Raw genomic sequence first — 10043 nt, 5'->3', positions numbered from 1 at the left:
TAGTGGAGAACTGATTTCCTATTCCAGTTTGTAAAAGAATTAAACAAAACTGTATTCTGACTCTTATATTCTTTAATTTTTAACTAACTCTAAGGTATGAGTCCTTACATAAACTGTTTTTTATCTGTTCTATTACTAGTAAACCAATCTTCACTCTGCTATATGCTTACTACATTGTCATTAGTTGATTTCCCAATGCAATCTTCATAAATTAGCATCCTATAGCATCATATGTCAATCTTGAATAGTAGAATTCAACCACAGGACAACCAAATATTGCAATAAACATCCCAATTTCTGGAAGAATATATGAAAACAATGGTAATGTAATGGATAATAGAGAATAGAAAGTAATGTTATTTAATACAATGGAAGAATGGAATGGAATTGAATGGAATAGAACATAGAATGGAATAAAACAAGAATAGAATAGAATAGAATAGAATAGAATAGAAGAGAAGAGAAGAGAAGAGAAGAGAAGAGAAGAGAAGAGAAGAGAAGAGAAGAGAAGAGAAGAGAAGAGATCTATAATAATGCCTTTACACATACATATATTTAAATCTATATTTTGATTTATGGATCTAATGACTTTATTTTTGTCTTATTGCTCATGCATCCCTGCCTCAGGAGGCCCTCACATGTTTTGAAGATGTTTACATATGTGACTGTTTTATTATCATTAAGAAATTAGCCAGTTTGTCTCTTCCAAATCCTATGGGACTTGGAATAGGAGGAACTGAAAATAGGAGGAACTGACACTGAAAGATGGTATTTATTGTCCCAATGATATTCCAACCCATGGCTTGGAGCCTCAAGGCTCTGTGAGTTGATTTTATAGTATGTTGCACTCGATATTTGTCTCTGCAGAAAATCTCAAGAAGGTAGGTCAGTCTGATCCACTTCAAATAACTTATGGAAGACAGAGGCATTTGCATCCAGAAAGAAGACACTCATGGAAGATGTTAGTATTCATGGAGTTACTGTTGATAGTATTGCCTGAAGTGGTGTGCAAGAATCCTGGCCTTCAATGTGACTTTCATCAGCCTCTTCCTATTCGGCATACCTATCATCAGTTTGGAGACATTAATATTGCTGGCATTATTTCTGTCTTCTTTTCATCTTCTAATCCCATTAAATTTATTCAGGATCCTTCTCAGAGATTTCATGATGGACTTATGTAAGTACATCATTAATTTATTGTCAAGCTCTGAGTCTTGCTGTTATATTACCTGATGCTTGAAATGTTTCCTCTAATGGCAAAAAATCCAGAAAGAAACATCTAAAATAGGATGCCTAGGTTTATTTTATGTGAAGTTATATTTTACTTTAGTCTTCCAGTAATGTTGAAATGGAGACCAAATCTCCATTTGTAACACATCACATTTAAATATCTATTAATATACAGGAATGTGGCTTAATTTATGAAGCTGTTATTATCATTAAGAAAGGGGAAGCACATACTTCCATGATCAGTTTTCTCATTTGATATTTCTGTGCCAAAATGTAGCAATTTCCTTCTGCATATAAGTCATTCTTAAAATCTGTTGTTTGATAGTGGGCTATTCTCACATATTAAAACACAGAAATAGGAATTATTTCACACATTTCACAAAATGTTTTGTACTGAAGGATTGCAAGTGCCATAATGTGAAGCAGACTTTTCTAAATGTATTTTTTTTAAATGTTTTACAGAATATTTTTTCAGAATTACCAGCATGTTCTGGCATTAGCATTTACTATAAAACAGATTAATGAAAATCCTCAGATCCTACCCAACATCACGTTGGGCTTCCACATTTTTAACAGCAATTTTAGTCCAAGCTGGACTTACTTCACTTCAATGGTTCTGCCTTTCACTCAGGGAAAATTCATCCCTAACTACAAATGTGGGGTCCCAAATACCTTGGCTGCAGTCATTGGGTCACCTGACATCTCTCTTCACATGGCAACTGTGCTCTGCATCTACAAAATTCCACAGGTATCATACACTATCATTCTGCCATACCCCCACAGGTATCTATATTCTTCTCTCTGTGAAAAGGAGAAACTTTTCTGATTACTACATATTATTTTTTGTTTGATAGGATCAGTAGAGAGTAGTGAGTAAGTTTAATAGACAGGGATATATGACATAGCAAAACATTTCTCAATTCTAGAAATTTATCCAAGGTTCAAAGCTGATATATCCACAATATTTCTAGGAAAAGGTACGTACTGATATCTAAAGAATGACATCTTGGTGGTATTCCTAAGAATCCTTTCAGATCCCTAGATATTATTTTTGCTTGATAAGATTAGTATAATAGCATGAGTAATCATAACTCTGAACAGATGGTGGGGCTATTGGATACAGCAAAGTATATCCAAATGCCAGAAAGTGAACTAAGATTCAAATATTCAAAATGAGACTACTTCGACAAAAATGTATTTACTGATACCTCAAGAGTGACATCTTGGTTGATATTTCCTAATAAACACAACCAGTTGCATAATGTTTCACAATATAACATCAAAGATACCCAAAAATGCAAATGAATTTTTAGGCTCTCATAGACCTTTGCAACTGCATATGTTTATCTTTCTGTAGTTGATATATGGCTCTGCTCCAGTCATGGATAAAGAGACGCAAGCAGTTTTCTTCCAACAAATGTTTCCAAATGAATCCCACCAATATAAGGGCCTCCTGCAGTTATTGCTGTATTTTAGATGGATCTGGATTGGAATTCTTGTAGTAAAGATTGAAAAAGGAGAGAAATTTGTCCAGGAGGTTCTCCCCACATTTTCTGAGCATGGCATCTGCACTGAGTTCATAGCAGAATTCCGAAATGTAGCTTTTCACAGTGATTTAACTGATACCATAGATGAAGGGCTACATATCTACCATGTCCTCATGAACAGCACTGCTAATGTGGTAATTTTATATGGTGAAATTCAGTCCTTAGCAGCTCTGAGAACTTTCCTCCAGTTTTCAGAAGTGGAGGATATACCAAAGAAGAATAAGATTTGGCTTATAACTGCTCAGACAGATTACACCTCAGTTGCCGTTCATAAATTTTGGGATATCCATTTCCTACATGGTGCTTTATTCTTTGCAGTTCATACAAAGGAGATCCAAGACTTCCAGGAATTTCTTCAGAACCTGAATCCAAACAACCACAACCAGCACGATCTTTTTCGGAAAGATTTTTGGGAACAGGTATTTGATTGTTTCTTTGCAAACTCAAAAACTGAGATCTCTGAGAAGAAATGTACGGGACAGGAAAGGCTTGAGAGCGTTCCCACATCTGTGTTTGAAACACTAATGAGTGGCCAGAGTTACAGTATTTACAATGCAGTCTACGCTGTGGCACATGCTTTGCAATCTCTGTATTTATCCAAATCCAGGGAAAAAAGATTTGTTAAAGAAGGGAGGAAACAGTTTCATAATCAAGCGTGGTGGCAGGTAAGTCTGTAAGCAGAGTAGTACAGAAACCACCATATCTGCAATTGCAAGATCTGTCCATAGACTCCAGTGAACAATAATTTCTTGAGGGATTGACATTAGGTTTAAATATGAGATACAGTAATGGATTAACTACATTACTTACTACATTCCATCTCTCTGCCATAAATTCAGTCTATTAATACATAGAATGAGGTGATCTATTCCATTCACATTATGTGCAGTAGTTGCTTTTTCTTCTAGATCGGTTGTGTCCAACTCACCATATCACGTGATGTGTCATGATGTATCGCAACTTTTTCCCCATTGTTGGAGCTGGGGTGGGCGTGGCTTCTGCGTGACACAACCAGCCCGCACTCTGGCAGTTTTACACTCCTTTTCTTGATGCTTTCTTTGGAATAGTTGTTTTTAATCACTCACAATTCTGTGATTGTTGAAAGTACCCTCATGCCTTTATTAATCATCCATGCATGGAAGTGGAAGGACGGATGATTATATTGTGACATGATTACTCAAAACAGGATTCAGATGTTCCCTTTCCATCAGGCAATGGTTTCCCAGACTTCACAGACCATTAGAAACTCATCTGTATTTCTACACACAGAAATTAATAGCAAAACATGCTTAGTTTGAGAGCAAATTATATGCTTCCAGGAATAGAGTTCTAGGAATAGCAGTGAAGGGAGTGAAGGTGTTTTTAACATCTCAGGTGTTAATAAAAGAGGACAAAGGTAGGATTTAATTTTGAGCCTACTTTTTGTGAGACATATAGACTCCCAAGTGATAAAAGAATCCTAGGTTTAAAAATGGATATTTAAACCCTTGCTTAGTGCAGAATTTCAAATTCTAGCATCTTAGCAGATGTTGATTGTGCCTCTCTTTGAACACATCCAGTAAAACAAAGGGCATTGCCCTTTGGTCATTATTTCTCATTGCCTAACACAAGGGGTCAAACCTGCCACGTCACGTGATGTGTCGTGATGTATCATTACTTTTTTTGCATTGCCAGAACTGGGGTGGGACTGGCCTCCATATGATGCAACCAGCCCGCAGGCCAGCAGTTTGACACCCCTGGCTTAACCTCTTCTACTGAAACTTTGTTTCATAGGTAAAATATAGTTTACAAAAATATTTTTTTAATTAAAAGTAAGTCTGTCTTCCATTATGCTGAACATTTTACAGATCATCCTTACTGAACTATGGTAATCAGAGCCAGAATTTCCATTGCTAAGTTGTACAGTTATAAAGTATGCTGTCATTTGACCATGCAGCTTACAAAAGCAATTGTGACAGTTCCCAATTATCATTGTTAAGTGAGGACTGCACAGGTTTTGAAGCAGTTGATGTGATTACAACTTCCAACTACCTTCCAGCTTCCCCATTGACTTTGCTTGTGGAAAGCCTGCAAGGAAGGTTACAAATCCCAATCCTGTAATTTTGGGATGCTGCAACAGTCAGAAATCCAGTTACCAAGTTCCAATATTGTGATCACATGACCACAGGGGTGTTGTGACAGCTGGAATTTCAAGGAAGTCGTCAGTACCATATATTTTGCACCAACCAATTTCAAATGATTGCTGAACAAGCACCCATTGAATGAGGACCACCTGTACTTAAGTATTTCTTGTTGTCTCATATATAGAGACCTCCAAAACATTTTCAGCCCTAAAAGGTAGATCAGACTGAAAAATCATCACCATGTAGGTCAGGACTTATTTTATTGCAAGAGCTGTAGTAACTGAATCTTGCAAGTCTGAATGTGCTTAATTCTCTACCATATTCTCTTTGTTTGCTTTTTAAGCTTTCTTTGAAATGTTTTCTCAACTCATATTTCTTAGTCAAGGTTCAAGTACTTCTTATTTGAATGTTAACTTGATAGTTGCTCTCCTTTCTGTCCTTCAAGACCATTCATATGATCATTAGAAATGTAGATATTTTCCCATTCAAAACACATTAGTTGTGGGAGAAGAACACTGACTACCTCTGTCACTTGCTAGCTGTCCAGGAATGGGGATATCAGACACTGTAGCCTAGTTCTGTATGTGAACTAAGATTGAATTATATCACTCCTCCAAGGGAAGCAATCCTGAATCCCATCTAGGTTACCATAACTTAGTATGCCTTATGGCCATTTTTCTCTCTGTTTTGAACATAAGATAATATAGCCAAATACACAACACAATATCTAGATAAAACATACTGTAACTGGAAAGGGTTTTGTGTCTATCTGTATATACATACATGCATATAGACCTTTTCGGTGAGATTTTGTTTTAACTTGTTAGTTCCTTGCCTCTCATCTGTTTGATTTTAACTATACTGTAATTGAAATCAAATTTTAGCACAGCTACAAGTATAAGGCTCTTTATAAGTAAGAAGAGTATTCAACTGTTATAGCCCTATATATTGTTTAATCATTAAGTCATGTCTGAGTCTTTGCAACCTCATGGACCACAACACCCAAGTCCCCCCTATCCTCCACTGTCTCATAGAATTTACCCAAATTAATGTTCATTGTGCTGAAGACACTATCTAACCATCTCATCCTCTGCTGTCCTTTTGACTTCTCCTTTTGCATTCCTTCTTTCCCAACATCAGGATCTTTTCCAACGAGTCTTCTCTTCTCATTAGGTGGCCAAAGTATTTGAGCTTCAGCTTCAATATCTGTCCTCCAAAGCAGTCAGAGTTCATTTCCTTAAGGATTGACTGATTTACTCTCCTTGTACTCCAAGGGGCTCTCAAGAGTCTTCTCCAGCATCACAAATCAAAAGCATCAATTCTTTGGTGCTCAGCCTTCCTTATGGTCCAACTCTCACAGTTGTACATTACTACTGGGAAAACCATAGCTTTGACTATACAGACTTTTGACAGCAAGGTGATGTGTCTGCTTTTTAGTATGCTATGTAGGTTTGCCATAGCTTTCCTCCCAAGGAGTAAGCTTCTCTTAATTTCATGGCTGAAGCCACTATCTGCAATGATTTTGTAGACCAAGAAAATAAATCTGCCACTGCTTCCATTTCTTCTGCTTCTGTTTTCCAGGAGTGATGGGACCAGATGCCATGATCTTAGTTTTTTCATGTTGAGTTTCAAGCTAACTTTTGCACTCTCCCGTTTTATCTTCTTCAAGAGGTTCTTTATTTCCTCTTCACTTTCTGCCATTAAAGTAATATTGTCTGCTTATCTGAGGTTGTTAATATTTTTCCTGGATATCTTAATTCCAGCTTGTGATTTATCCAGCCTGAGGTTTTCCGTGATTTACTCTGCATATAATTTAAATGAGCAGGGTAAAATATACAGCCTTGTGGTACTCCTTTCCCTATTTTGAACCAATCATTTGTTCCGTGTCCAGTTATAACTGTTGCTTATTGAACCTGCATAGAGGTTTCTCAGTTGGTCTGATGCTCCCAGCTCTTTCAAGAACTTGTCACACTTTGTTGTGATCCACACAATCAAAGGCTTTAGCATAGTCAATGAAAAAGAAGTAAATATTTTTCTGGAACTAACTTGCTTTCTCATAATCCATCAAATGTTGGCAATTTGTTCACTATTTCTTCTGCCTTTTCAAAAAAATAATTTGTACTTCTTGTGGTTCTTGATTCACATACCGCTGAAGACTAGCTTGTAGGATTTTGAGTATAACCTTGCTATTGTGTGACATGAGCACAATTATATGGTAGTTTTAAGCTTCTTAGTATTTATTATATATTCATTACAAGTCCTCTGGCTTAAATAGTTTTTACTATTAAACTACAAAGTTTTTGTTTTGCAATTCTATGTTAATTTTATTTCAGTAAGCTGATATGTTATCTCTTCCTTTGTGTTAGAATGATTGTTATGCCATTGGTTTTATACTGGCCTAAAACTAAATAAAAAAATGTTTATATTTTCTTTGTTTAAAGAAATATTCATATGAATGTTTTGAATATATGAATTATGTCTCCCTCTTTCAGTCCTGTTCTCTATTTTTTCCTTTCTGAGTATCAATATATTTCAGGTTCATTCTTTTCTGAGAAATGTCAGATTCAACAACAGTGTTGGTGAAAAGATCTCCTTTGACAAAAATGGAGAATTCATTGGTGGATTTGATATTATCAACTGGATCACATTCCCAAACCAATCCTTTGTGAGGGTCAAAGTTGGAATAATAGATCCCACAGCTCCAGCAGACAAGTTCTTCAATATTTCTGTGGATTCTACCACGTGGCCAGTAGGCTTTAATCAGGTTAGCTTTTTGAATCTAGATTGGTCTGCCTTCATTTAAATATCCGTATTGATTAAAGTCTCAAAGCATCATTTCTGGCTAATCTACAGGGGGTAAAAATGTCATGGGAAAGGAAAAATATCAGTCAGATTTTTTTTTTTTACTTTTCTAAGAATTGCTATTGAACATTGTACCCTTTATTCTGGCTCTCTGTTAATGATGGACAATGGTTTTCATGGTTTTGACATAAAAACTGGCTTCAAAATTCAGAAGTTGAGAAAACCAACTTTAACTACTCAGCACAGAACTTGTCTTTGGACAGTGGGGATAGAAGGCCATAAATACCAATATTGTAGATATTTAATTCATTATTATTTCAGACCAGTTACAATAAAAATTATGTTATCACACTACTTTATTTTTAATCTATTGATTGCCCACTAACAGTATCACTCCAAGCACTTCCTTTCCTCTCTGAATCTTAAAATATTCTTCTTCATTCGTTGATAGGCATTACCTCTATCTTTGTGTAATGATCCTTGTAGGACAGTATATTCTATACTAATAATTGGTATAGAATATTGTATCCTTCATTTTGACCCTGTATTAATTATGGGCAATGGTTCTCATGGCCTGGGGATTCATATTTAAATTCATTTAAATTCATAAGCTAAGAAAACCATCTTTAACTAACCAGCATAGAAATTGTCTTTGGAGAGTGGGGATTATGTTTATGAAATTATCTCTCTAAAGATAGATAATTAATGAATTATTATTTCAGAATAATAATTCTGAAAAAGATACCATCACACTATTTCCGCTTATTAATCAAAATTCATGCTGTTTGTTCCACAGTAACAATATCGCTCTAAGCACTTCCTTTTTCCTCTGTATACTAAAATATTTTTTTCATTAATTAATAGGCATTACCTTTATCTCTCTGTAATGATCCTTGTGAGAGAGGATACAGCAAGACAAAGAAAGAAGGAGAGTCATTTTGCTGCTATGCTTGCCATCTGTGTCCAGAAGGGAAAATTTCAAAGGAGAAGGGTAGGAAATTTCCAAATATAATGGGACTAAACCATTAGAATATAACACTATCTGTAATCAGCTATACCAATTCCACTGTGTTCTTTTTTAGACATGGATGACTGCTCTCCATGTGCAGAAGATCACTATCCAAATCCTGACAAAAATATGTGCCTTCCAAAGCGGATCACCTTTTTGTCCTATGAAGAACCCTTGGGGATCAGTCTGACTGCTCTTTCTCTTTGCTTTGCTTTAATGACAATTTTGGTAATAAAAATTTTCATGAAACACAAAGACACTCCTATCGTCAAAGCCAACAATAGGAATCTCACTTACATTCTCTTAGTTTCCCTCCTCCTCTCTTTCCTTTGCGTCTTTCTATTTATTGGGAGACCCAACACGATTGTGTGTATCCTTCGACAACCAGCTTTTGGCCTCATCTTTTCTGTGGCAGTTTCTTGTGTATTGGCCAAAACCTTTGTTGTGGTTCTAGCATTCATGGCCACCAAACCTGGTTCCAAATTAAGGAAATGGGTGGGTGGAAGAATGGTCAGTTCCATTATTTTATCTTGCATTCTTCTTCAAATATGTTTTTGTGCTACATGGTTGATAACATCCCCACCATACCCAGATTTTGATATGCACTCAATGTCTGAAGAAATCATCATGGAGTGCAATGAGGAATCGGTTATGTTCTACTGTGTTTTGGGCTTTATGGGTTTTCTTGCTCTGGTTAGCTTCTCTGCTGCTTTTCTAGCTAGGAAGTTGCCTGACAGTTTCAACGAAGCCAAACTCATCACCTTCAGCATGTTGGTGTTCTGCAGTGTTTGGCTGTGCTTTATTCCAACCTATCTAAGCACAAGGGGAAAATATATGTTGGCTGTGGAGATCTTCTCCATGATCTCCTCTATTGCTGGCTTATTGGTGTGTATCTTTCTTCCCAAGTCTTTTATCATTGTGATGAGACCTGAACTTAACAATAAACATCATCTCATGAAGAGGAAGCTTTAAGAAAAATTCCTTTATTTGTCCATGTTCAGATCTCCCCCCCTTACATATTTAAGCCAGAGAGCAATCTGCAATTAGATCAGCCTTCTATGTTGCAATTTCTACCCTTCCCCCAAGATTTGGGTAGGTCATATGTTTTTTCCTTCTAGAAGGGAATTTAAAATGTGTACCATAAAACATATAAATATGTTTGTGTTGAGATATTTTAGTATGTGATAGACATCTCTGACTCAATATATAGAATTATGTGAAGTACGAAATTATTTTTACTGGTCATCGTAGTTCACATGCACACTAAAAGCAAAGGTTTCCCTATCCAGTTGTGCCTGAATCTAGCGTATCTTATCTTTGTTTCTTAGCCGA

The 10043-nt window shown here is 36.1% G+C and overlaps 1 protein-coding gene across 1 annotated transcript; it reads left to right on the top strand.

Moving 5' to 3' along the window:
- The first annotated feature begins 966 nt into the window (after window positions 1-966).
- Window positions 967-9785, top strand: LOC120302056 (vomeronasal type-2 receptor 116-like). Its single transcript, XM_039329975.1, has 5 exons — window positions 967-1177; window positions 3096-3196; window positions 7437-7664; window positions 8567-8693; window positions 8785-9785. Exons 1-5 carry the CDS (start codon window positions 1165-1167, stop codon window positions 9681-9683), a joined length of 1368 nt encoding a protein of 455 aa, XP_039185909.1. The 5' UTR covers window positions 967-1164; the 3' UTR covers window positions 9684-9785.
- Window positions 9786-10043: the final 258 nt, after the last annotated feature.

Source organism: Crotalus tigris, unplaced genomic scaffold (genome assembly GCF_016545835.1).
Source record: "Crotalus tigris isolate CLP2741 ecotype Arizona unplaced genomic scaffold, ASM1654583v1 scf7180000024422.1470167, whole genome shotgun sequence".
Classification (NCBI taxonomy): Eukaryota; Metazoa; Chordata; class Lepidosauria; order Squamata; family Viperidae; genus Crotalus; species Crotalus tigris.
The sequence above is the reverse complement of the archived record's forward strand: the minus strand, read 5'-3'. Positions and strand labels throughout refer to the sequence as shown.

Bases quoted from the DNA above. Each gene is read 5' to 3' on its own strand.
- LOC120302056 (XM_039329975.1), top strand. The intron at 3,197-7,436 runs GTATTTGATTGT...AATATATTTCAG, and splicing joins GGAAAGATTTTTGGGAACAG to GTTCATTCTTTTCTGAGAAA. The intron at 8,694-8,784 runs GTAGGAAATTTC...GTTCTTTTTTAG, and splicing joins GAAAATTTCAAAGGAGAAGG to ACATGGATGACTGCTCTCCA.